Source organism: Ovis canadensis, chromosome 17 (genome assembly GCF_042477335.2).
Source record: "Ovis canadensis isolate MfBH-ARS-UI-01 breed Bighorn chromosome 17, ARS-UI_OviCan_v2, whole genome shotgun sequence".
In the NCBI taxonomy this organism is placed as follows: Eukaryota; Metazoa; Chordata; class Mammalia; order Artiodactyla; family Bovidae; genus Ovis; species Ovis canadensis.
The window spans coordinates 54808490-54835918 of NC_091261.1; the positions used below are offsets into that span (position 1 = coordinate 54808490).

Consider the following 27429-nt stretch of genomic DNA (forward strand, 5'->3'; position numbering starts at 1 on the left):
TGTGACCCCATAGACTGTAGCCCTCCAGGCTCCTCTGTCCAACGGATTCTCCAGGCAAGAATATTGGAGTAGGTTGCCATTTCCTTCTCCACCCTGCATCTTAGGGTGGTGGTGAAGGCCCATGTGAAATGTGAGCACTTGGAAAGCACCCAGGAGGTAGGGCTGGCCAGTTTTTGTGTCATCATTATTTGTTTATCCATAATTAGACTTCTGTTTGGAAACAATCAAGTCTTATTATTTATTAGGCCTTCTTTTAGATTTTTTTTAAAGTGCAGTGTGACTCTCAATTATTTTCGTATGTAAGCAGGATGCTTTAGAGACTCTCCCAGATTTGATAAGCCCATTAGGAAGTGGTATTGACCTGATTAACTTGCATCTGAAATACACGATTTCCTCCCCACTCCCACCCCACCCCTCACCTCAGCTGTTTGTGTAAAAGAACAGACGGTTATGTCAGAGCTGTGGTGGGGTCCTCCCACTCTGTTTTGTGTCTGCCCCCTCCCCACCACTTTATATTCTAGTTTTCCTTTCAGGGAGGCATGACAGTAAGTGGCTATGTTAGTTGGGACTCACATTTCAAGTGACAGAAAGCCATTTTCAATTTGCTTGGGTACAGAGGGAATTTCCTAGTTGCATACTGGGTACATCATGAGATCCAAGTGGTGCTAACCTTATGGGGACCTGGGGCACTGCAGTGCTTAGGAGCCCCCGGAACATGCCTGGAAGCCTCTCCATGTATCTCCTCAACTCATTGGCTGCCAACTGGCTGCCCATCGGGGGAGAGCACTTTCCTTTTGATACAAAAATAGGTTTCAGTTAGTGTGTAAGTAACTTGTAGTAATGTTAGTAGAGGAGACTGAGCTTGATACTCAGGTGAATAGTCATCACTGGTTAACTTGGGTTTTTACCCATTAGGTGTTTGTCAGTCAGAAGCATAAACTCTGGGTTCTGTCCTCACCTTTGGGGAAATCATTCTCATCAGCTGTTCTAACTCTTCACCTTTGATGTCTCATTTTGGATGATAAACTTATGCCTTGAAATAACTTTAGAATCAGCCCTTTGTGAATGTGAGGCTGTGACACTGGTTAGTACTGCTGTTAACAGTGCTTATTAGAAATATTGTTGGCCACGTTTTAAGGATTTGTGGAGGTTTTTTTGCTATTTTTTTAACAACAGACTTTCGTAAGATTTCTTACTGGTCTTGTTAAATGAAAAGGAAACATGACTACTGAAATTCTACCGCTGTAGTGCGGAAGGTGAAGAGGGCGTCCTGCAGGTGAGGGCATTACTCTGCGAGGTTGAGTCACTTGTCCACATCACCTGCCCTTCGGAAGGACAGGCTTGCTGTCCTCGTAGAGTGAACAGGTTCCTGGGATGTGGAGAGTGCTCCCATGTCTAGATTCCCTCTTGTCCTGTTTTAGTTGTTAAAACATGATGGCCCAGCACACCCTCTTTTCCAGGTGCCAGTGCCAAGGTAAACAGAACTTCAGATGAAGGACGCCAGGGGGACGCCTGTCTGAATGGGCCGACACCGCAGTTCCCAGAGCCTCCCTCGCCAGCGGGTCCTGATGCGTCTCCAGGTGTGGCTGGTTTCCATGACAACCTAAGGAAGTCTCAGGGGACTAGTGCTGAGGGCATTGTTAGAAAAGAAGCTTTGCAGTCCCTCAGACTCAGTCTTCCTATGCAAGAAACGCAACTGTGTAAGCATCTTCCTGCTGGGCTCTCCCCCACCCCCTCATCCCCCTTCCCACCCCCCGGGCCCCTGTCACTCACCGTCCTTGAGAGGCACAGGCCCCGAAGGGCTCGCCCCTCGGCCGTTGCTGTTTTATCACCTTGGTGGGTTGTGCGTTTAACAAATAGCTCCATTTCAGAGGGAAGATACGCTTTGTCACAGCCTGCTGGTGACAGCGGCACTGGAGGCCCCAGTGTGAAGGGCCTGTGCGTGCATGTCTTCCATCACCGGAGGGGTGAGCAAGCAGCAGTGGGGATTTCATCTTGACAGTTACAGCTTGAAGGCTTTCTTTTATGAGTTACTTTAATCAGCCTTCATTTTGTGCTAATCCCTGGGGATTCAGGGGCAAACAAGTTGCAAACTGTCAGCCTGAGAGCCCTGAAGCCTCCAGGCTTTTCTAACATGCAAGTTTTCACACACAGACTTGTGTAATCTTACCTAATGGGTTCATTTCACAGCTGCTGTTGTTACACCTCGTCCCCGCTTCAGTACTTCCTCCCCTCTCCTCCAGGTCAGCCACCTTCTCACATAGTGCCTTACAGGCCTCTGAAAACAGCCAGGTTGGGAGGATCATTGTTCTTAAAATGGGCCTATGTCCTTCACATCACTGCATGCTCTTCTCACCTAGCGCTGCCACCTGGAGATTGCCCCACGTCAGTTGATGCAGCTCCACATCCATTCTTTAAAGGCTGGAGGAGCCCCGAGTGTGGCCGGGTCAGGGCCAGGGGACCGGTGCTGCAGTGAGCAGCTCCCCGTGCATGTTGCAGCACTGGTGCTTTCACTTCTATGCACTCCATCCCAGGAGCAGAACTCTTGGTCAGAAGCAGTGGTTGTGTTTATCTCCATCATGGGTGGTCACATTGCAAGGGCGCTGATGCCCTGTGAGAGGACAGAGATGCTGTTTCCCTTCAGCCTTCACCAGTCTGCTGGGTGTGCAGCAGTGCTGCCTTGATGCTTTCATTTGCACTTGCACTCCCATGCTTACTAGAGGGTGTTCACAGGAATTTTTCCTTTATGCTGCTAGTGTCACAGCATACTTTAAACATTTCTGTAAACAAACTGTTAGCATGTCAGCCAGGATGCTGTGTGAAATCCTGGGTCCTGACCTGAGGGGTTTGTGAGCTCTGGCCCCAGGTTCTCCTGCTTTTCCCCTGCCTGCCCCTCCCAGGAATGTGCCCAGCCCTGAGGCCATGCCTCTGGTGGTCTCTGCCATCTGGACCACTTAGTGATGTGAAAAGTATGTAAGCTCTTTCATATGAAACTTATATGGAGAGTATGAGCGCACAATCAGTAACAACACTAGTAAATTCCTAGTGAAATTCTTGGCGACTGCTCAGGTTTTAGGGATTATTTAAAACAACAGCAGCTTCCCTCCCAGAATTCATATTTGAGGATGGTGCCGCCCAGGAAGGGGCTCAGTTACAGCATTCCTCTGCTCTCACCAGCCCTTGGCCCTGAGCTGGGAGGCCTGGGTCTTGCCTACCTTTCACTCACTGTGCAGCTCTTTTTTTTTACCCAAAGTGAAAGTTTGGGTTTTGATATTTTAAGTTTTGTTAGCTGCCCGAAAGTTGTCAGCGTAGTTCCCCTCTTGTCCCTGAGCATGGCCCTTGGACTGGAGTCGCCTCAGGTAGGAAACTGAGGTAATCTGCTGGGATGTTCCTGGGTAAAGCAGGCGAGTTTGGTAGAATGTTCCTGTTAGCTGCTGCCGCCTGTCGTTCCATCAGGATTGCTGTTCATGTCCCTCTGTAATGTAAGGAAGCAGAGTTAGAGCTTGGTGGGAGCCTCAGAACACTCACACTGGCACCAACTTCAAGTTCAGTTCTTTAATTACTAAAAGGCGCAAGTGGCGCACGTCCTGTTTTATTGGCGGGATGCCCATAGGTGGCAGTGCGCTGCTGGCAGAGGCACCACCCCTGTGCTGGGCCCTGTGTCTGCCACCAGGTGGGTCCTGTCTGTGGTCAGTGTCCAAGGCTTACAGTTCTCCATCCGTTTGCAAACAGTTCTTTCAAACTAGACAGCCATGTATTATTTAAAGCTAAATCATATCGGTAATAAAACGCAAGACAGCCAAGCTGCTCTTCTGATTTATCTTCTGTGTGCTATTGTGTTGTGAGTTTCTAAATGGCTATTTCTCCACCTCAGGCTCAACAGAGGCTTCCCTGCCCCTGGAGAAGGAGGAGCAGGTCCGACTGCAGGCTCGGAAGCGGCTGGAAGAACAGCTCAAACAGTACAGGGTGAAACGCCAGCAGGAAAGAGTGAGTCTCCCTCTCTCGAACCAGCTAATGGAGAAAACAGTAGGCAGTCAGTCATAATTCTAGGATCTGCTGTTTATTTCTCTTTGCTGGGATGGGCTTGTGTGTGTCTCTGCAAAGATCATCTTTCTCATGTAGTTCCCACCCTTTGAGGAGATTTCCTGGGGCTCTGGTTCCCACCCCTCTGGTCCTTCTTTCCTCCAAACAGGCATGTTTTATGTCTAAATCTGCCATTAGAAAAGCAGAGGCAGCGAACATGTGGGTGTAGCCGCTCTCTGTACTTGAGCAGCCAGTCCTGGGTGTGACTTGTTTATTGTGTTAGTGTTTCTGCTGAACTTTGCTGTATGGTATTAGACTGTGTGGCGTGTCACACACATGATAGCGTGTGTGCATGTATGTTAGTTACTCAGTCATGTCCAACTCTTTGTGACCGCATGGACTCCTCTGTCCATAGGATTCTCGAGGCAAAAATACTGGAGTGGATTGCCATTTCCTTCTCCAAAGTATGTGCATAAGCTTTCCTAAAATCAGTTTTATTCAGGTATGAAACCCTCATTAGGATACTAATGAAAATAGTATTTTTAATCAGTCGAGTGAATCTAGGAAAGGCATGTGTGAAGGTTCACTTCAGTCTTAATCCAAGTTTATCGTGAACTTGAGAAATTTCAAATTAAAGGAATTTGAAACTAAACGAACTAAAAAAAAAACATGCTTTAAAAAACTAAAACACTTGCAGTGAATGATTTAGTTGTGACAAGTCCTTATCAGAATTGGCCATTTGTTTTCCCAAGAGAGGATCTTGGCTTTTCGAGTGTCACTGCTCCAAAGCCAATGTAAACAGACTGGAAGAGCCAGCACCAGGCTCTGAACTGACTGAGGCTCCCACCCGGTCAGGGGCATTCAGGCATCTATCCAGGTGGCCTGTCAGAAAACCTTACAGTGACAGTCAGTAGTCAGGCAATAGTAATTTCCCCACAGATTTTATAGTGAGACTTAGGCAGGTAAAGAACTTGCCAAAGGTCACTTAGCAGTAAAGTGGCGGAACCAAGATACAGACCAGCCAGTGTACATATGCCCCATCCTGTCCGCAGCCTGCCTCTCAGGTTTGCACCGCAAGTCCAAGCTCTGTCTGGGTCATCCAGCATTAGGCAATTAATGTGTTAGGAGTTCAGGGTGAAATTTAACATCAGTTCCCATCTTTAAAAATTATATGTACATGGGACTTCCCGGTGGTCTGATGGTTAAGAATCCACCTTGCAATGCAGAGGATGTAGGTTTGATCCCTGTTCAGGCAACTAAGATCCCACATGCTTTCAGGCAACTAAGCCTGCAAGCTGCAACTACAGAGCCCACGTGCTCTGGAGCCCACGTATCACAGCTGAAGAGCCTGTGCATGGCAACAAAAGTCCCCCAGGGTGCGACCAAAGATCTCGTGCCACTAAGAAAGACCCCATGCAGCAAATTAAAAACAAAACAAGCCAGCAAAAACAGGTAAACTAAAAATGTGCTTAGTCTATCGGTCGTGTCTGACTCTTTGCAACCCCATGGACTGTAGCCCCCCAAGCTCCTCTGTTCATGGGGATTCCCCAGGCAGGAATACTGGTGTGGGTTGCCATGTCCTCCTCCAGGGGATCTTCCCAACCCAGGGATCAAACCCAGGTCTCCCACATTGCAGGAGGATTCTTTACCGTCTGAGCCACCAGGGAAGCCCAAGCTAAGAATAAAAAGATACTTCTTTAGGAGTGTAATTCATACTTCATGTCTAAAGGCTAGAGAGGATGAGTGAAAGTCCCCCCATTTTGTAGTCTGGTAAATACTTTGAGAGCGTCACCGCACAGGTCCTTCATGTAGAGGTGAAGATTGTGTACAGGGCGAGTGCCCTCTCTCTGCTGCTCTTCACGTGACCTTTCTCACGCACCTGTCCTCCCTCAGCGCAGTAGAGACCCTCCTCACCCTTTGTAACCATGCGCACATACCAGCATTGCATTAAGCAGCCCGAAGTGATCAACATTTTAGGTTATCTCTAATTTTTTGAAATTGCAAACAGTGCTGCAGTGAATGTTTTGTGTCTTGGTATACTTTTGTGGGTAAATCCTTAACTGTTAAATTATTGGGTAAAAGGTTTTATGTATTTGTTAGTTGATAAGGACTGGTTTACATTCCATTTAGCAGTCTGTAAGACTGCTAGACTTCTCATCTTTGGGAGGATTAGAAATAATAAAAATTGAATCTTTGTTCTCAGATAGCTGAGAAAAAAAGTACTTCCTAACAATAAGCACCTTTTTACATATTGGCTGAGTGTCTTTGTCAGCCTTTGTCTGTTTTTCAGTTTGTCTTTTTGCTGTGTTGGTACTATATATGAGGAAATTATTCCCTTTTAGTATTTTTGCAAATAATTTTTTCTTAATTTTCCATGACTTCTTTTCTGGTATATTTTTTGCTGCACATCAGCTTTTTGTTTTTATTCATTTTGGCTTTGCTGCTCGGCTAACAGAATCTTAAGGGATTGAGCCTGAGCCCCCTGCAGTGGAAGCTCAGAGTCCTAACCTCTGGACCGCCAGGGAAGACCCTGCACATTGGATTTGAACGTTTACAGTCAGAACTTTTAGTCTTTGCTGTTACTTCTTTTAAGGTTTATATCATATTTAAGGTCTCCCTATTTGAAGGATATAAATTCACCTCTTTTATTTTTATACTAAAAGTAAGAGATAATATAAAAAGTTTTCATAAGCTATGTTTTTTATTTTATTATGTAGATATAATTCACTTGCTTGGATGGAGGCGAGAGGTAGGAATGAGCCTCTTCGTGAACTGCTGGTCAATTATCTCAAGGCTGCTGATTTTGTAGTCTGTCTTTTCACTTTTTGCCGTTCTCCCTTAATATCTATAGATGCCACCAATACTTGGGCCAGTTCTTGGGTTGTGTTCTGTGTCATCAGTCCGTCGACGGCTTTTCTTGGTCTCTGTGGCTCTAATTATGGCAGCTTTATACTGTGTGTATCTGTCTGGGAGGTCCAGTCAGTCTGCCACCCCACATCCCTTACTCTTCCTCACTGCTCCGACTCACGTATCCTTGCTGCCGTGTCATAGCATCGTTCTGAGATGCTTCTCACCCACCTTGTCCCTCACCACTTTGCGACTGCACTGACTTTATAGAATAACATGAACTGAACATTAATTTATTTGTAGAAGAAAGTCATGTTCATTTAGCATCAAGGAATGTTATCTTCTCACATCCTCAGCTTCATTCAAGGCCAGTTGGGAAGTTCTAGATAACACAATGATATAAGAAAAAGAAATGAGAGATATAAGTATTAAAAAATAGAAGAGGGCTTCCCTGGTGCTCAGTGGTGAAGAATCTGCCTGCCAGTGTGGGAGACATGGGTTCGATCCCTGGTCTAGGAAGATCCCACATGCCGTGGAGCAACTAAGCCCATGTGCCGCAACTATTGAGCTCATGCTCTAGAACCCAGGAGCTGCAAACTCCCGAGCCCACATGCTGCACCTGTTGAAGCCCACATGCCCTAGAGCCTGTGTTCAGCAACAAGAGAAGTCATCACAATGAGAAGCCCATGTACCGCAACTAGTGAGTAGCCCCTGCTTGCCTCAACTAGAGAAAAGCCTGTGCAGCAACAAAGACCCAGTGCAGCAAAAAATATAAGAGAAATGACATTGTTATTTGCAGGTGTTGATAACACTTTAGAAAAATGCTGACGAATCAACTGAAAATTCTATTATTTTAAGTTTATTAGAATATTATAAAATAGTTGGGGTTCAGAAATTGTCAGTTTGAAATACAGATATGAAAAGTAGTTATCCTAGTATGACCCGTTATAAAATTAGAGGGGAAAAAATAATATTTACAGTATCAACAAAATAATTTCTAAGTATCAAATGGCAACAAAAATGGTTTAGAATCTAGATAAAACACTACATAAGTTTCTCTGTCAAGGATCATGCAAATAGATATGAATAAATGGAGGAAAACTGCTCATTATCCCGTAAGTAATTATAAATTTATGGTAATTCTAATTCAACAGGACCAATATTTTAACTTGAAAAATTTCAAGGTTTATCTAAAAGAATAAACATGAGAGAATAGGCAGGGAAATTTTGCGAAGGAGGCATGATGAGGAAAGACTTGCTCTGGTAGGTGTTTTACAATGTCATCAGGTCACAGTCATGATAGGCCTGTGCTTGGACTTTCCCTGGGATGGACATGGAGGAGTGAGGTCAAGAATGGAAGGCCCGTGATGTGGGAACATGGCGGGAGGGTGCTCTGTTTATGTAATCAGTATGGCCTTTCTCGGTGGCGATTTTTGAATGCTGATTGTCAATTGTAAACATAATTTTTGTACTTTTTTTTCCTCCTCAGTCCAGTCAACCTGTAACTAAAACGAGACTTTTTAGCACACTTGATCCTGAACTCATGTTGAACCCAGAAACCTTACCAAGGGCCAGTGCCGTGGCTATGACAAAAGAATATTCCTTCCTGCGCACCAGTGTCCCTCGGGGGCCGAAGGTGGGCAGCTTAGGGCTCCTGGCACATCCTAAGGAGAAAAAAAGTTCCAAATCAAGCAAAATTCGGTCTCTGGCTGATTACAGAACTGAAGATTCAGACGTTCGGAATTCTGGTGGAAATGTTCCAGCTCCGGACTCTACCAGGGGCTCCCTGAAGCAGAACCGAGGCAGCGCGACATCAGTGGTATCTGAGGTCAGCCTGTGCCCCGAGGCCGATGACCGCCTGGAGAATGCGTCCCTGACTGGAGACAACGTGTCCGAGGCTGACGGGACGGAGAGCGATAGTTCCTCCTACAGCAGCATCTCCACCCGCGGGACACCAGGCATCCCAGCGAACATGGGGGGCACGCGTGAGGCCCCCTACGTGGTCAGTGGCAGGGAGATCGCAGTTGGAGCCCTGGGCCAGTTCCCCTCCATCTCAGATGTCCTGCAGGCTGCAGCAGCCGAGCACCAAGAGCAGAGGCAGGAAGTCAACGGGGAGACGCGAAGCCGGACCAATAGCATCTGCAGCAGGTGAGTGACGCTGGAGCCCACAAGACACCACCTTCTTCTCAGAGTTCCCACTCAGTCCTTAACATTTCATTTATACACTGTGTGTTGCTTTGTTAGAAAAGAAACTGGGTCTGATGAGTGCTTACCTGCAATGTTAAGGTACTCTGCTTTCCAGGATTTCTTGCATTGATGTGACATGGATTCATGTCTCCATAAAGGTGTTCTGGCCCTGTGCTGGCTGTAAAGGCCCTACTGTGGGCAAGAGTTTGAGCTTTGACTCTCTACCTAAATCTTTTTATTTATCTGTTTCTTTAAAAATGTAGGGAAAGGGCTTAAACCTAAGGACTTGACCTAATTTTAACAATTAGAAAAGATGGTTAAGAATTCATCTTCCAAAGCAAGGGATACAGGTTTGATCCCTGGCAGGGAACTAAGGGGAGAAGGCAGTGGCACCCGACTCCAGTACTCTTGCCTAGAGAATCCCATGGATGGAGGAGCCTGGTAGGCTACAGTCCATGGGGTCGCTAAGAGTCGGACACGACTGAGCGACTTCACTTTCACTTTCTACTTTCACCTATTGGAGAAGGAAATGGCAACCCACTCCAGTGTTCTTGCCTGGAGAATCCCAGGGACGCGGGAGCCTGGTGGGCTGCCACCTATGGGGTCACACAGAGTCAGACACGACTGATGCGACTTAGCAGCAGCAGCAGCAGGGAACTAAAGTCACATGTGCCTCGGAGCAACTAAGCCCAAGTGCTGCAACTAGAGAGAAGCCTATACCACAATGAAAAAAAGTTGTTTTAATTAGGGGAGACTAGCCAGAAGGGTGTGAAATCTGGAGAGTATGGACAGTATAAAGGAAGATAATGATCAATTATACTCCCACCATCTGATCCTTTTGTCTTTATCCTCTAGTGTCTCCATGGAAAGCTCTGTTGCTGAAACTCATGATGAAATGTTGCAGGTTCTTAAAGAAAAAATGAGACTCGAAGGACAGCTGGAAGCTTTATCATTAGAAGCTAGTCAGGTAATTGAAATTTGATGGATATATTAATGTGCCATGTCTTTGGAAAGAATGTACAATTTCCTATTCACTACACACCAAGTTTTACAGATGTATTTAAGAAGAAGCTTTATCATCATTAGCAGCCTTGTCCTCGTAACCATTTATTTTTCTCTGTTCTGTTTGTCAGCCTTAGCAAGAGGTATGCTAGTTTCCCACTCCGACTGTGGGGTCTCTCCCTGTATCTCTGTCAGGATTTGCCTTGGATACCTCCTAGCTCCGCTATTAGAGACCTAAGAGACCATAACAGTTCAATCTTTGGAGTGGATTTCACCTTTTTCTGGCCCAGTGAAATTGTCATTTTTGTCCCTTTAGTACTTTTTGCTTTTTCTGATATGAATTTTGCTTTATCTGGTTAGCATATGCCTGAAAAATCATTTTCCATCCCTTAATTCTCAGCATTCCTATCAACGATCAGAGTAAATCAGTTCAGCTGCCTTTGACCCTCTGTACTTGGCAGGAAGATGGCAAGGGCCTGGGGAGGTGTCTGGTCAAGACAGTGGGGTAGAGGGTGGGGGCTGTCCCCTCAGTAACCTGTGCTGTGGGGATGTGGGGAGGGCACCCACACTAGAATGCTTGCTCTGCTGCATAAACTCCAGACTGAAGAGGTGATTACTGAGGTTTCAAGGTTCCTTTTGGTTGTACATGGTTTTCACTTTGTCCTCCTGTGGAACATGAGAGATACCTGGAGTAACAGGCAAGTTTGGCCTTGGAGTACAAAATTAACCAGCGCAAAAGCTAACAGAGTTTTGCCAAGAGAACACACTGGTCATAGCAAACACCTTCTTCCAACAATGCAAGAGAAAACTCTACACATGGACATCACCAGATGGTCAGTACCAAAATCAGATTGATTATATTCTTGGCAGCCAAAGATGGAGAAACTCTATATAGAGTCAGCAAAAACAAGACTAGGAGCTGACTGTGGCTCAGATCATGAACTCCTTATTGCAAAATTTAGTCTTAAATTGAAGAAAGTAGGAAAAACCACTAGACCATTCAGGTATGACCTAAATCAAGTCCCTCACGATTATACAGTGGAAGTGACAAATAGATTCAAGTGGCAAGTGTGCCTGAAGACAGAGTGCCTGAAGAACTATGGATAGAGATTCAAGACATTGTACAGGAAACAGTGATCAAGGCCATCCCCAAGAAAAAGAAATGCAGGAAGGCAAAATGGTTGTCTGAGGAGGCCTTACACATAGCTGAGAAAAGAGAAGCTAAAGGCAAAGGAGAAAAGGAAAGATATACCCATTTGAATGCAGAGTTCCAAAGAGATAGCAAGGAGAGATAAGAAAGCCTCCCTAAGTGATCAATGCAAAGAAATGAAGAAAACAATAGAATGGGAAAGACTAGAGATCTCTTCAAGAAAGTTAGCGATATTAAGGAAACATCTCGTGCAAAGATGGGCACAATAAAGGACAGAAACAGTATGGACCTAACAGAAGCAGAAGATACTAAGAAGAGGTGGCAAGAATACACAGAAGAACTATGCAAAAAAGATCTTTATGACCCAGATAACCATGATGGTGTGATCACTCACCTAGAGCCAGACATCCTGGAATGCGACGTCAAGTGGGCCTTAGAAAGCATCACTACGAGCAAAGCTAGTGGAGGTGATGGAATTCCAGCTGAGCTATTTCAAATCCTAAAAGATGATGGTGTGAAAGTGCTGCACTCAATATGCCAGCAGATTTGGAAAACTCAGCAGTGGCCACAGGACTGGAAAAGGTCAATTTTCATTCCAATCCCAAAGAAAAGCAATGCAAAAGAATATTCAAACAACCACACAGTTGCACTCATCTCACACGCTAGCAAAGTAATGCTCAAAATTCTACAAGCGAGTCTTCGCCAGTACATGAATTGAGAACTTCCAGATGTTCAAGCTGGATTTAGAAAAGGCAGCGGAGCCAGAGATCAAGTTGCCAACATCTGTTGGATCATAGAAAAATCAAGAGAGTTCCAGAAAAACATCTACTTCTGCTTTATTGACTACACCAAAGCCTTTGACTGTGGATCACAACAAACTGGAAAATTTTCAAGAGCTGGGATTGAATACCAGACCACCTTATCTGCCTCCTGAGAAATGTACGCAGGTTAAGAAGCAGCAGTTAGAATCAGACATGGAACAGTTGACTGGTTCCAAATTGGGAAAGGAGTACATCAAGGCTGTATATTGTCACCCTGCTTATTTAACTTATATGCAGAGTACATCATGCAAAATGCCAGGCTGGGTGAAGCACAAGCTGGAATCAAGATTGCTAGGAGAAATATCAATAACCTCAAACATGCAGATGACATCACCTTTATGGCAGAAAGCAAAGAGGAACTAAAGAGCCTCTTGATGAAGGTGAAAGAGGAAAGTGAAAAAGCTGCCTTAAACCTCAACATTCAAAAAATGAAGATCATGGCATCCGGTCCCATCACTTCATGGCAAATAGATGGGAAAACAATGGTAACAGTGATAGACTTTGTTTTCTTGGACTCAGATCACTGCAGATGATGACTGTAGCCTTGAAATTAAAAGACACTTGCTCCTTGGAAGAAAAGCTATGACCAACCTAGACAGCATATTAAGAAGCAGAGACATTACTTTACCAACAAAGGTCCATCTAGTCAAAGCTATGGTTTTTCCAATAGTCGTGTATGGATGTGAGAGTTGGACTATGAAGAAAGCTGAGTGCCGAAGAGTTGATGCTTTTGAACTGTTGTGTTGAAGACTCTTGAGAGGCCCTTGGACTGCAAGGAGATTAAATCAGTCTATCCTAAAGGAAATCAGTCCTGAATATTCATTGGAAAGACTGATGCAGAAGCTGAAGCTCCAGTATTTTGGCCACCTGATGTGAATAACTGACTCACTGGAAAAGACCCTGTTGCTAGGAAAGATTGAAGGCAGGAGGAGAAGGGGATGACAGAGGATGGATGAGATGGTTGGATGGCATCACCGACTCAATGAACAGGAGTTTGAGCAATCTCTAGAAGTTGGTGATGGACAGGGAAGCCTGATGTGCCATAGTCCATGGGATCACAAAGAGTTGGACACAACTGAGCAATTGAACGGAACTAATCCTCCTGGAATTTGATTTGCTCTTCGGCTGTGTCCAAGCCAAGATCTTTGTGGATTGTTACGGGTGTAAAACTTGCTGGCATTTCTGTGAAGACACTAATTATACTTAACTACAAAATCTTATTGCATCTGCTCAGTTAGCTGCTTTTCTTTGGGTATTTGTTCTTCTGTTTGTTGTATCTGTTGTTTGTCTTCCCAAGGTTGTTTTTCTCCTATTGTATGTTGATGTACAGCTGTCTGCTCCTTTTTGCATTTTGAAATTGCTCTACATGCACCTCCTGATAGGCTGACTTTATGGTGGGTGAGAGATGCTGATGGGTGGGGACTGTGCTCTTTGCTCCCTGTCTCTTCTCTGGTGTTCCAAGTGCCTGGGCCTTCTGCTGGCCCCACCTTTCCTGTCAGTTCCTGCCATGTCCATCAGACAGGGGTCCCTGTGGTCCTGCCACCTAGCACAGATGGTGCCTCAGGCTGCTCTGTGCCCCTGGCTGCAAGGCCTCATGTAATGGTGTCCTTTCCCGGCTGATGTGTTCTGTGGGTTTGGTTTTTCCCAAACTTGAATCTGACTGCTCTGCATCTACTAGAGATCCCTCAGCTCTCAGGTATTTTGTGTGTGTGTGTGTCTGTGTGTGTGTGTGTGTGTGTGTCTGTGTGTACTTTTTTCTTTTTTCAACATCCTTGTGGGTGAGAAGGTGAAGGTATTGTGTGTGTGTCTGTGTGTACTTTTTTCTTTTTTCAACATCCTTGTGGGTGAGAAGGTGATCACAGATTCTTCCCCCCATGCTGGCCTGCTCAGGTGCCGCCATGCAGAAAACAAGCACATTCTGTCTTCACCCCACCTACCTGCCTGCTGGCCCTGATTGGAGAATCCCCTTCTTTGGGATAGCTATAATGCTCGAGTTCCTGAATATTTTGCACAATGTGGTGCTTTCCTGTAAAGGCCACCTGTTGGACACCTTTCTTTATCTCACTGGCTGAGTTTTGGCAGCCCTCTTATTAGGCAGGGTGGAAGTGACTTATTTTTCCGAGAGTCAGCATGGCTGTTTGTGTGTTTCTCCAGGCACTTAAAGAAAAGGCCGAGCTGCAGGCGCAACTGGCTGCTCTGCACACGAGGCTGCAGGCGCAGCTGGAGCACAGCCATAGCAGCCAGCAGAGGCAAGATTCACTCAGTTCAGAAGTGGACACCTTGAAGCAGTCCTGCTGGGACCTTGAGCAGGCAATGACTGACCTGCAGAACATGCTAGAAGCCAAGAATGCCAGCCTGGCGTCCTCCAACAGTGACCTGCAGGTGGCAGAGGAGCAATATCAGAGACTAATGGCCAAAGTGGAGGAGATGCAGAGAAGCATCCTCAGTAAGGACAACACAGGTGAGCAGTCCCGCATCTGCCCCTTAGTTGTATGCAGGTACCCAGGGGCTATGCCCTTGGACATTTCGTCTCATCTGCTCTGGTTGTTGTTCAGTTGCTCAGTTGTGTCCGACTCTTTGCAACCCTATGGACTGCAGCACGCCAGACTTCCTGTCCTTCACCATCTCCCAGAGCTTGCTCACACTCATGTCCATTGAGTTGGTGATGCCATCCAACTATCGCATCCTCTGTCATCTCCTTCTCCCTGTCTGCTCTGGGGACTGACCTACTGTCCCATCAATGTGCTGAGGGGTTATTGTCCCTTCTAATTTGTACATGAAGTGTCCACTTGCCTAATGGAGTGTTATCTTTGGTTGAACTTGTGGAATTCTACATGTTTTTGCATGCGTGTCAAGGGGTGGCTTCAGTTCAGTTCAGTTCAGTCGCTCAGTCGTGTCCGACTCTTTGCGACCCCATGAATCGCAGCACGCCAGGCCTCCCTGTCCATCACCAACTCCCGGAGTTCACTCAGACTCTCGTCCATCGAGTCAGTGATACCATCCAGCCATCTCATCCTCTGTCGTCCCCTTCTCCTCCTGCCCCCAATCCTTCCCAGCATCAGATTTTGTTTCTATCACCAGTCACATCCACAGCTGGGTATTGTTTTTGCTTTGGCTCCATCCCTTCTTTCTTTCTGGAATTATTTCTCCACTGATCTCCAGTAGCATATTGGACACCTACTGACCTGGGGAGTTCCTCATGCAGTATCCTATTATTTTGCCTTTTCATACTGTTCATGGGGTTCTCAAGGCAAGAATACTGAAGTGGTTTGCCATTCCCTTCTCCAATGGACCACATTCTGTCAGACCTGTCCACCATGACCCGCCCGTCTTGGGTTGCTTGGCTTGGTTTCATTGAGTTAGACAAGGCTGTGGTCCTAGTGTGATTAGATTGACTAGTTTTCTGTGAGTATGGTTTCAGTGTGTCTGCCCTCTGATGCCCTCTTGCAACAGCTACCATCTTACTTGGGTTTCTCTTACCTTGGGTGTGGGGTATCTCTTCACGGCTGTTCCAGCAAATTGCAGCCGCTGCTCCTTACCTTGGACGAAGGGTATCTATCTCCTCACCGCCGCCCTTCCTGACCTTCAACGTGGGATAGCTCCTCTAGGCCCTGAAATGGACTTTGGACCTTTGATGGTTAGATGTAATTGTTTCCACTCATTCTGTCTCCCTAGTCGTTTGTTGCTTAGGGGGCTAGACCCGCCTGCTTAGTCCAGCATTGCAGATGCTGTTTGGAGTATTTAAAAGCAACACTGAGACCAGTGACTAGTAAATATTTCTTTTTCCTCCATAAGTTCAGATTTTGGGTCTAGCTGGGTCCCTAGGGGAGCCCCCTTCAGAATGATAGACAGATGAAACAGTGGAGTCTGGGAGCCTTAGTGGTAAGTGAAGGACTTGTGGGATCCTTCCCTCATGCTCTCTGCTCATCCTGGGGACGCACACTCCATTCCCAGAGTCCATGAGCCACCCACGTCCAGGCACCGAGAACCTGGTCTGTGGGCTCAGCATCTCCTGTGCACTGTGGGTAGGAGAAGGGTGGGGGGTTGGAGATGGGGAGAAGGCACTCAGAGCACAGGGGCGTGTCAGCCCAGATCCTGGTCCTCCAGAAGCCTGGATAGATGACACCCTCATCCTTGAAGTCTGGGAGCCTGAGAGATGGGGAGTGGTGCGGCGGGATGGCTGTGAGGGACCAGGTCTGCCCACGTGGAGTCTTGGTCATAAGACTTGTGAGACTAGGTTTTGGATCTTATGACAAAAGAAAGAGTGACAAGCTGCTGTCACAAGAGCTTTATCCTGATACTGGGGAAGCAGGGGAGTGGTGGGGAGCACCAGCTGAGAAATATAACAGCCTACTGTTTTTAGTCTCTGGGCATTTTATGATACCCAGTCCCTTAAGAAAATTATTAATATAATGTTCAAAAAGTTCTGTAGTGCTCAGGTTGCAAGGTCTGACCTGACCAGAGCAGGTCAACAGTGACCCGCACACAGTATAGTGCCAGCTGGGTGGGGGATTTGGGGTGCAGGGGATGCTCCAGTTGCCTTCCTAAAGCCCTACCATGCTGAACTTTGAGGCACATCCGTTCTCAAGGATTTCAAGAGCAGAGGTTGGATTTCCCAAGGTTAGGGGTCATGAATCCTGTCATTTTTTTTTTTGTTTCATTTAAAATTTTTAGAATTTAAAATTGTAAGTTTTCTTAAGTGTTTGGTGAAATTTATTTTTTAAATATTTGACTGGTTTTGTTTGGACTATGACTTGGGTTTGTGCTGTGATTTCTTGTCTGTTCCCCCTCCCATCATCCGTGTTAAGAGTTGACCATATCAGCAAACCAGTGGAGTTTCTTGTGGATACCATTCCTGAGTTTGTTGATGACTCACAGACTTCATCAGGCCAAAGTCTCAAGCCAGAAAGCTCCCAGACACACACAGTCGCTCTCCCTGTTTGCAGATTCCCTAGTTATGAATTCACCAACTTACTGAATTTAATCTACTCAGAGCTCTTTCTGGTTGTTTACAGACAGGTGCAGAGCAGAGAACCGTGGGGGTTGCCTGATGTACAAGGTGCAGTTTTTCCAGTTCACTTCTTGTTCCCCAAGTGCCCTTTTATGGTCGATTTAGTGCCATTTTTTTGTTTGTTTATTTTTGTGCTTTTGGGGGTGGTTTTGCTATTTACAGTAAACCCCAGCACTGTCTGGTGTTCCTAAGTGCAGGATGGTTTTGGTGCGCTTTTCAGAGAAAATCGTTATGCTAGACAAGCTTCATCCAGGCAAAGGTTGGGTGCTGTCAGCTGTCAGTTCAGTGTTAATGAATCCACAGAAAATGAAGTCAGGTGTCTTTCAACAGAAGCACATGTAAAACAAGGTTTTGTGTTATTAGTTGATGAGAAGTGACCAGACCCCAACTTGGATGGCCCTGCTCCAGGGTTAAGTGCCCTCGCTTGCACTTTAGACGTCGCTGCTGAAGAGAAGAAGAACCAGCAGGTCCCTGCTCTGCGTAGGCCGAGCTTCCCAGGCCATGCGGTGGCCTGAGCACTGTGCTTGCCTGTTTCAGTGCACGACCTGCGGCAGCAGATGACAGCCTTGCAGAGCCAGCTACAACAGGTGCAGCTGGAGCGCGCCACACTCACCAGCAAGCTGAAGGCATCCCAGGCCGAGATCGCGTCCCTGCAGAGTGTCCGGCAGTGGTACCAGCAGCAGCTTGCCCTGGCCCAGGAGGCCCGGGTCAGGCTGCAGGGCGAGATGGCCCACATCCAGGTACGGCCCCCACCATGGCCAGAGGGCCACACTGCATGGCTTGTGTGGAACACTTGCTTTTCCTCCATATTGAAAAGACTTCTGAGTTTATATTTCATAGAAAGGTTTTGTTAAAATCTGCTGACCACCTGTCTAGCTCACACCCCAAGACGTGTAGTCACTGCCTTCTGTGATGTTCTGACACAGCTTCTGCTAGAGCATTTTAAATTCTAAAGTCCCCCTCTCTGGGACATCTTGTGTTCCTGGCTCTCACTAATCCATCCCATCCCCTCTCTGAGGGGCACCTGCTATCTGAACCCAGCTATCACATCCATGCCTGCTGGGGTCCTGGACCCCTTACACCCCAGCTCTCTCGCCTTTCACCACCTCCTGTCTTGTGTTCCTGACGTGCAGAGAGCACAGTACACGCTGCTTCCCAGCGGAGCTGCTCCTTCCTCCAGCTGCGTGATCACCTGATCCTTCCAGAAGACACGCATTTCCCGGACCCCGGAGGAAACACTTCCCACTCTGTCTTTCCGTGTTGTTAGGGTGCAAGCATGTTGGCCCCTGATTCTGCGTCAGTGGGAGCAGGTGTGGGTCCAGGTCTGCAGGGTGCTCTGGAGGCACTCGGGAGTGGTAGGCAAATTGCTGTAATACACTTTGCCCCAAATCTCAGGGTTTGGACTAATTGGACTAATTGTGAAGGTGCTGATGGTACCTTGGTCAGCCTGTCTTCTCTTTGAATTTTGCTGTGGGTTTTATCACCTCCCCCCCCCCTTTTTTTTTTTTTTTGGTCCAGATTAAACATTGTAATTTAACTTGTTAAAATGTTCAAAACATTGAAACTTTTATTTCTCAAGTGGAGGATATGAAGTACTTACTCCACCAAAAACTCTTTTTTAAAAAATCTGTAATCTATAAATACACAAAATTTATGTTTTTTTGGCAGTACCATTTCTGGTAATTTTTATTTTCATAAGTTTTCTAACAAAAATTAATTTTTAATCAGAAAAAGTTATCACAATATATTGCTAAATGAAAACAGTTATAAAACAGTAGCACAGAATGTGATTCAACATGTGCTGTTTAAAAAGAGGACCGTATAGATAAGCATTTGTTTACATACAGTGTAGGTGGAAATAAATCATTGCAAATCAATGCAATTTTGAAGCTATTGTGGATTTTTTGATGCATAAAAAAATTTAAAGAAGCGAGATTTATGTGTCCTGACATAATTCAGAAATGGCATTTGGAAGACAGAAATGGAAGATTCCAAGGGAATGGCAGTTGGAGAACCATAGCTTCTTTATTCAAATACCTGTGGCACCCAAGTTTGTATTCCTTTATTAGAGTGTGTAATAAGTTTTTGTCCTCTTTTCCCAGTAGCATAGATATGTCCCAGGAATGCTCAGGCTAGAGGAGAATGCAGGGTGGTCTTTATTCTTTTGTTACTTTGAAATAAAATCCGGCAAATTATGCTTTCCCTTGTTCTGAGCACCTTCTATTTTAAACCCTGAAGCTCACAACGTCTGGCCACACCTGGCGTCTTACAAGTCTTGGAGCATTCACACTGGCTCTGGAAGGGATGTGCTTGAAGGTCTGGGTCAGACACTGAGTGGATAGCCAGTGCCTCTTCCTGGGAAGGGCCAGGGTCAGCCTGATACGTCCAGGATAGTCAGACATTGAGAGGGCAGGGCCCAAGATGTGTCACCCCATAGGTCAGTTCATTTGATGGTTAGATTCCTGGCTGTCCCTGCCGCCCAGATGAGGGCCCTCACCTCAGGGGCTCAGAGATACACCTTCAGTGGAAACTATTGTGCAGGTCTTGCAACAGAGTGCACCGTCATAGGGGTGATGAGCACTGAGTTCTGGGCTGCTGGCTACCCCCTCTTAAGCACATAGAAGCCGGATGGCCCGAGTGTCACAGTGGAGGGGTCTTGGGGAACGGTCCTTCTGGGTGCCAGCACTGTGCAGAGACCCTGAGGCCACCAGAGTGAGGGGCTGGACTGGGCTGGGCTTGTGTTTGGAGTCTAGCAACCTGAAACTTTCTGTTGTTTTCCTCTGAAGGTTGGACAGATGAGCCAGGCGGGCCTTCTGGAGCACCTGAAGCTTGAGAACGTGTCCCTGTCCCACCAGCTGACGGAAACCCAGCAGAGGTCCATCAAGGAGAAGGAGCGCATTGCCGCCCAGCTCCAGGGCATTGAGGTGGGCCAAGCTCCTTCTGGGTCTTGGGGTTTGGGTATTTTTCTTTTATGTTGATCAAGAAAATAATACACACATATACATGTTAACATTAGTACTATATATGTACATATGTCCATATATCTTTTAAAATGTCCTTTTTGAACCATCTGCAGTTATCTAAGGTTTCGGCATTCTGTCCCTCATGTTCGCTCTATGCCCATCCGGTCTCTTGTCTCTTGAGTTGTTAGTGGTAACCTGTGGCCCTTCTGTGAGCTGCCATGTGGGCCAACCTAGTTCAGCCCTTAGCCTACATTAACATTTCACCCTCCAGCACCCACGAGGAGTAGTTAGGACCGTGTTCAGCCATCTCCGTGGATTATCCCCGGGGAAGGAGATGCAGAGGCTTTGAACTGTGCTGTTTGTCAGCTCTGAGGCCCTGGACTTAATATCTTAACCTTTCTGGGCTTTGTTCTCTTTGTATTAAATGTGGATAATATCTGCTTCACAGGCTTTTTGGAAAAGTAAAGGCGAACAAGGGTCTGCGGCATCCCGGCAGTGTATTCAGGGCAGTTTTATGCCGAGAACATCAGTGGTCTTTTAGGAGCACGTGGAAGGTTGGCATCCTATGACAAGAGTGGTCCCTGCCTCCCCTTTGTCCTCACAGATGATGTGGATGTTAAAAGACAGTCATGTTTTGTCAAACATGTTTCAAGGGCTCAGTGTCAAAGAACTGAGAAGATTTTAAGTTATAAGCTCATGCATTTTTTCCTAAGAAAACACCCAGATGTTCAGTCTTATCTACATAGTCATGATGAATGCCGTATTTGCCCCATTGGCCCTGATCTCTAGTTTTACCAAGTGGCATCAGGAAATAATCTTGTGGAAGAGAGTGTGCCGTGTATCACACCCCAAAATGGGGATGTGCTGTACAGCCTGTCTTCACACAAGTGGTCATCATGGCGTTTTCATTCATCACTTTATCTTAATTCTTAAAACCGGGTGGACCGCTTGCTTCTCTCTTCAGCCGGGTCCAAGAGTCAGCAAGGGAGTTGTGGTAAAGGAGTAAGCAGCTAGCCTGTCTCATGGGCAGCAGGAGGACACCAGCTTTCTGCCCTCTTGTCACTTTTGGGCTTTCTGTCTGTGGGTCATGGACAGGTTGGTGATGGAGACCAGGGCTTCTCTCCAGGGTCGTTGGTTTGTCTGTTGAATCTGTAGCCTTCAGGTTATCCTCCTTTTTAAAAAATATTTCTTTATTTTGACCGTGTTGCGTTTTCCTTGGTGCACGTAGGCTTTCTTTAGTTGTGGGAAGTGGGGGCTGCTCTCTGTTGCAGTGCCCTAGCTTCTCGTTGCCGTGGCTTCTCTTGTTGTGAGGCACGGGCCCTAGGGTGCACTGGCTTCAGTAGTTGCAGTTCCTGGGCTTTGGAGCACAGCCTCAGTAGTTGTGGCACATGGGCTCAGCTGCTCTGAGGTGTGTGGAATCTTCCTGGCCCAGAGATCAAACCTATGTCCCCTACATTTGGAGGCGGATTCTTTACCACTGGGCCACCAGGGAAGTCCAAATCCTGCTTTTTAAGAAATTTTCTTTCTTCTGGGCTCAGGCTGACATGCTGGACCAGGAAGCTGCCTTTGTGCAGATTCAAGAGGCGAAGACGATGGTAGAGGAGGACCTGCAGAGGAGACTTGAGGAGTTTGAAGACGAGAAGGAGCAGCTGCAAAAGATGGTAGCCTCGGCGGTGGTGCTGGAGCAGCAACTGGAGCAGGCAAGCACCTGCTGGGGCTCTCGTCACTGCCCCGGTGCCACAGCCAGCCTCACGGTGCTCATTTGTGCTGGTCTGTCCATCTTCTACTCATGTTCTGTGCCACAGCTTTACACCGAAGGCTGCCTCCAGAGCATCCATCCAGATTGCTTAAAACCTGAGCACAGAAAAAGTAAACTCTTGGAGCACACAGTGTTTTTGTTCAAGAGCAGTCACATTGACTTTGGTTCCTTCTTTTCCAGGTGAAGTTGACTTTGCATCAGCGAGACCAGCAGCTGGAGGCTTTGCAGCAGGAGCACCTGGACCTGTTGAAGCAGTTCACCTCAACGCAGGAGACTCTGCAGACTAAGGAGCAGTCCCTCGGGGACCTGCAGGTGCGCTACGATGAGCTGCAGGCCAGGCTGGAGGAGCTGCAGGGGGAAGCTGCCTCCAGAGAAGACGCCATCCAGGCCCTGCAGAATGAGAAGATCGTCTTGGAGGTGGCTCTGCAGGCAGCCCAGAGCAGCAGAGAGGAATTCGATAGAGGGGTGAAACGCCTGGAAGAGGGGGCCCAGGACACGTCGGACACTTTAGAACAGTTGAGACAAGAATTAGCCATCAAGTCCAGCCAGGTAATGCAATTTGCTGTCACTTTGTTATGAATGGAAATCATGCATACAAGAAGTAATGCTCATTGTCTGGCCATTCATTTTATTTGTTTGGTCCTGTTTTGGAACACCTTGCTTTTTAAACATGGAGGAACACTTGCAGGGCAGGGCCCAGGGCTCAGTGGGGAAAGGGTCCATAGCCTCTAGTGTGGTACTTCCAGTCCTGGGTCGGCGGCTGGGTGTGGAGATGGCTGAAAACTAGAAAACAGTTGTTGGAGGCTTTGAAAGTAATCTGCCAGGAAATGCTTGTTTGAATCTACCTACGATGAGGAGCTCAGACTTGGGAAAAGCCACTTAGAACTTCGATTTTTTTTTTCCTTCCTGGCTGCCTGACTTTAGTGTGACCTCCAGGACACATCGACAGAGTGGATGAGGGTGGGGAGATGGCCTGATGGTCCCACACCTGGGAGCTGCCATGCTGTGATGCAAGCAACCAGTAAACAAATACAGAACAAGAAAACTGCAGGGTGTGGAGGAAGCAGAGTTAGTGTCAGGAACAATGTTGTCTTCAAATCCTGTTCCATGAACATCAAAAGGAAGTCAGTGACGTGTTTTCTCTCCAAGGAGTAGGTACACTTTTTCTGCAGACACTGACTGACTGTTACCTTCTAGGACAGGATGCTCGGAGGCAGGTTGTTGATGCCTCTGTGCACATGTGTCCCCCCGAGACACAGGGCCCTCCTGGAGCCATCAGTGTAACATCTGCACTCATGTCCCTCATAGGTGGAGCACCTGCAACAGGAAGCTGGCGCTCTGAAAAAGCAGACACAGAAAATAAAGGAACAGTTTCTTCAACAAAAGGTAAGAACATGTGGTTAGTTTTCTTCCCACAAAACAAGTGCATAAAGAAAATCCTATATGTTTAATCTTATCACTGGAAAGAAATCACTCAAGAGGAAGGTAACAGCTTGGCTCCAGGTTTTTTAAGGCACTTCACTGATTCTAAAACATGTATCTCACCCCTCCCATTTTTATATCTCTGAAGTCAGGTGCATTTTCAGGATGGGCTTGGCATCTATTATCTCACAGATCATGTGCCCTGCCATCACGTAGCATGAGCACGTGTTGCTTCCACAGAGCCCCAAGCCTCTTGTTCAACGTGTCTTTGATAACGGTCACACCACAGTCTAGCATTGAAATAAGGTGTTTCACATTAGTGAAGCCAATTCTGCTCTGGACGAATGAACACAGAGTGTCACCAAGGGTCCGAGGAAGGGCGACTGAGAATGTTATAAGTGGTGGGGGATTTTGTCACTGAGGTGCAAGCAGGGGTGCCTTCAGAAGTCAGGCAGGGCAAGTAGAGGGAGAAGGAATGGCCACATTCCCCCAAGAAGGTGACATGGTCAGGAACCCCAGCGGCTGGCGTAGTTGCTATGTGTCTCACCCAGACATGTTGAGGACTGTAAAATTGTGACATCTCAGTGGGCGGTATCGTGCATTTGCTGAAATACATTATCTTCGCTCCCCAAAAGTGTTGTAGATGTAAGCGGTGAGTGTTTTTGTTTATGCCATTCAACCCCTTGGAAGCCCCACCCCACTGGCTGCAGCTTCTGTCTTTGTTGGGCAGGTGATGGTGGAGGCCTACCGCCGCGATGCCACCTCCAAAGACCAGCTCATCAGTGAGCTGAAGGCCACGAAGAAGAGGCTGGACTCAGAGGTGAAGGAGTTGCGGCAGGAGTTGATGAAACTTCAAGGGGAGAAGAGGTCTATGGAGGTGGAGCACTCACGCCTGCAGAAGGAGATGTCACAGGTCCAGCAGCAGGTGGTGGATCTCGAAGGGCACCTGCATTCGGCCCAGAGGGAGCGTGACGAGATGGAGACGCAGTTACAGGTTTGGGGGCGTGTCTGATGTGTGAGGGCTCAGCTGAACGTGCCTGGGGCTGTATGGTGGGTGGGCAAGGACATGTGGAGAGGTTTTTAGAAAAGTAACTTGGAAAAGGCCCTCCTGGAGCTCAGATGCTGGAGGGTTGGGAGGGGTGGTCCAGGCAGAGATACAGCTGTGAAGGAGGCCTAGAACCAGCGTCTGAGAGCTGGAGAGTCAGCAGAAAGCCAGGGGGCTGCTGGGTGTGGGATGGCACAGAGTTCTGTGCGGGTGGCAGGGTGCATGAGGAATACGCTGGTTTGTGCTCTAGGTTTTAAATGTGCAGCCGGATTCGCTGTGCATGCCTGAAGGCCCCTGTGGTCGAAGGGAGGCAAGTGTGGAGGCAGGGAGCCCGTGAGAGATGGTGGTGGCAGTATCAGAGGGTCTCCGGAATGGGACGGGGAGAGGGAGACCTCAGGCCAGATTCCTGCAGCTGAGGAGCATGGCAAGTGTGAGAAACTGAGGCAGACGGTAGACCTGGGAGAACAGTGGGCAGGGAGTCAGACCAAGGGCTTTGTCTTACATGTGATGTGTCAGAAACCCCACAAGCAGGCCAGGCAGGGTCTAGCGGGGCAGGTGGGCTGGAGGCCACAGCTGAGGGCTGTGAGGGTACAGGCGGGACAAGAGGGCTGGGAGCTGTGGGAGCACAGGGCTCACTGAGGGGTTCAGTCTTTGAGGGCCGAGCTGGGCCTGGGGGCTGGTGCTCACTGCACAGGGGGAGACGGGGCAGTGGGTGAGGCCAGGAGGGGGCACAAGGCTGCCCCGGGCGTGCTGGGAGAAACCAAGGAGGGGCCTCGGGGCTCTGTCAGGGAGTCCAGTGGGGCCCCCGGGTGGGATCCGGATGCCAGAGGTTTCCCCACTGGCCAGTTCTTCTCACTTGTTTCCACCACATTCTTTGGCACAGGCAACTCAGGATGCTCCTAACCTTTGTTAAAGTTGTCACTTACCTCAGGACTCTCTGTCTGGATCTTCCTCAAAACCTGTGTCCTGTAAGGCAGCCCTGAGAGGGCACCATTTACCCGCGAGGAAGCCGGTCCCAACACTGGGGCTTCGGGTGGAGGGCCTGACGCTCCTCATTTTGTCTTTTCCTGTCTTTCTTTGAAGTCTTTGCAGTTTGATAAAGAGCAGATGGTCGCTCTGACGGAGGCCAACGAGGTACTCAAGAAACAGATAGAAGAGTTGCAGCAAGAAGCCACGAAGTATGCGGGCAGGGCATGTGCTGGGGGAGGTCGGGCGGGGTTATGAACCATGAAGGGGACCCCAGTACTCTCTGTCCAGCCCTCACTGGTCCACACCAGGGGACCCCAGCACGGTGTGTCCAGCCCTCACTGGTCTACCCCAGGAGGCTTAGATGTCAGAGTCCAGATTTAAAGCTGCAAAAGTGATTCCGTCCAGACTTGATGGTTACACGTGGATGTGCCAACATAACATATCCTTTCACAAACACTCCCTTGTCTGTTTTTGTTTTTGTTGCTTTTTTGTGTCAAGAACTTGTTGCAGTGCCCTTCCCGCCCCAGCTCCCTGCCCAGGGCAGAGGCTTGTGTTGGTCCCCCTCAGCCCACTCCAGGCCCTTCCACTCCCAAGGTGTGTCCCATAGCACTCTGCTCTGGTCAGCCACTGTTTTACTGTGAGCCTGAATGTTGAGTCTCTTGCTGCTGATCAGGAGGATCCCTGGAAGTCTTTCTTTTTGGTAGGAGGGGACTCTTTCTGCCTCCACCTAATCATCTAAACAGCTCCAAAAGGGGAGCGGGGCCGTTGAAATGCAGTGCTAGGCTCCTCAGGGGCACCCACCAACCACATCCTGAGGAGGCAGATCTGAGCAGTGGCGGAGCTGGACAGGGTGGAGCCGGGACAGCCTCCATCCAGAGCCCTAGAGGAATGGGGCTTGGATGGACATGTTCTTCGCGTGTGCTTGGTATGGCATGTGAATTCAGAGGTGAGCTGAAATTCCTTCTGTCTCTGCCACATCCCAGGGCCATCACAGAACAGAAGCAGAAGATGAAGCGTCTGGGTTCGGACCTGACCAGCGCACAGAAGGAGATGAAGACCAAGCACAAGGCCTATGAGAATGCAGTGGGCATCCTCAGCCGCCGCCTGCAGGAGGCCCTCGCAGCCAAGGAGGCAGCCGAGGCCGAGCTGAGCCAGCTGAGAGCCCAGGCAGCCGCCGGCGGCAGCGACCTCACCTTGCATGTGGGTAACTCGTTTGCTTCGGCCACTTGCAGAGACTTGGTGTAGGGGCATGACATTTGTAGGCAGCTCCCCTCCGAAACCCTCTTAGAGGGTCTAGAAAAGCAATGTGGGGCAAGCGTGTGGGCAGTGTTTTTCTCAGATACCTCATGGTCGTGAAATGACCAGGGACCCTGATGAAGCGTGTGGAGTGCCCCCTGCTCGCTCCAGTCCTCCTCTGCCTCATTGTGGGGACTAGGCTCTGTCAGTAGGTGAAGCTCTGTGAGCGCATGAGTGCGGCATGTGAGGGTTCAGGGTGAGGGTTGGAGAGTGCAGAAAAGCTTTTGGGAAAGGTGACATCTGAACTCACCTTCAGTGAAAGGGGGCATCTCAGCAGAGGGGTGTTCCTGTGCCGGCTGTGCTGTGTGCTGGGTCTGGGGGCACGGGGTGGGTGGGTGTCTGGCTGCAGGGGAAGTTTGGGCTGGCTCTTGCGTGAGACAGAGCAGACTGAGACCTGCCCCGGGTGGAGGTGGGGGAGCCTCGGGTAGTAACGGCGCCTGAGGTGCTGGGAGCGAAGTGGAGGCGGCAGGATGGCAATGGGAAGAGCTGATGGTGGGGCTCGTGGAGCCCCGTGCCCTGTGGAGGCCAGCGCCAGGGGAACGGGGGTGGGGGGGCGGTGCTGGAGACAAGCCCATGGGTCAGACAGCATGTGTAGCATAGTGGATGGAAGTGGCTATGAAACGCTTGGCGTCAGAAGGAAGAGGGAATGTGCGCGTGGCAAGGGTTGAGGGCTGCGTCCTCTGGAGCCTCTCTTCCTCCTCTGGCATCCTGAGGGAGAGCCTGTGGGAGGGAGGGCAGGGCAGCAGGCAGGCGTGCTTGTCCTCTGTGTGTGTGTGTGTAGAGGGGTGTGTTCATACGTAAAGGCCCTCAGGTTTCCCTTGGGGCTGCACTGCCACTCTGTGTTGGTCACAAGTGCCCTGGTTCCCCAGATCCCGGCAATGTGGAGCCTACCACCTCCCTTCACACCCGCTAGTAGGCATGAAGCTCTGCCTCA

At 48.3% G+C, this 27429-nt stretch overlaps 1 protein-coding gene across 5 annotated transcripts in view; it reads left to right on the plus strand.

Annotated features, from left to right (window-relative positions):
* GOLGA3 (golgin A3) overlaps positions 1-27429 on the plus strand; it is a 46296-nt gene that overhangs the window by 7375 nt on the left and 11492 nt on the right. For 3 of the 5 annotated variants that reach the window (XM_069558323.1, XM_069558320.1, XM_069558322.1), the window contains exons 3-15: positions 1461-1580; positions 3875-3987; positions 8360-9018; positions 9913-10024; positions 14185-14491; positions 17579-17781; positions 19828-19965; positions 21543-21704; positions 21944-22312; positions 23072-23149; positions 23916-24179; positions 25314-25408; positions 26183-26399. In XM_069558323.1, coding sequence (XP_069414424.1) covers positions 1461-1580; positions 3875-3987; positions 8360-9018; positions 9913-10024; positions 14185-14491; positions 17579-17781; positions 19828-19965; positions 21543-21704; positions 21944-22312; positions 23072-23149; positions 23916-24179; positions 25314-25408; positions 26183-26399 — 2837 coding nt within the window. Of the gene's footprint in view, positions 1-1460; positions 1701-3874; positions 3988-8359; positions 9019-9912; positions 10025-14184; positions 14492-17578; positions 17782-19827; positions 19966-21542; positions 21705-21943; positions 22313-23071; positions 23150-23915; positions 24180-25313; positions 25409-26182; positions 26400-27429 lie in introns of all 5 variants that reach the window. The other 2 variants (XM_069558318.1, XM_069558319.1) reach the window with 1 other exon arrangement.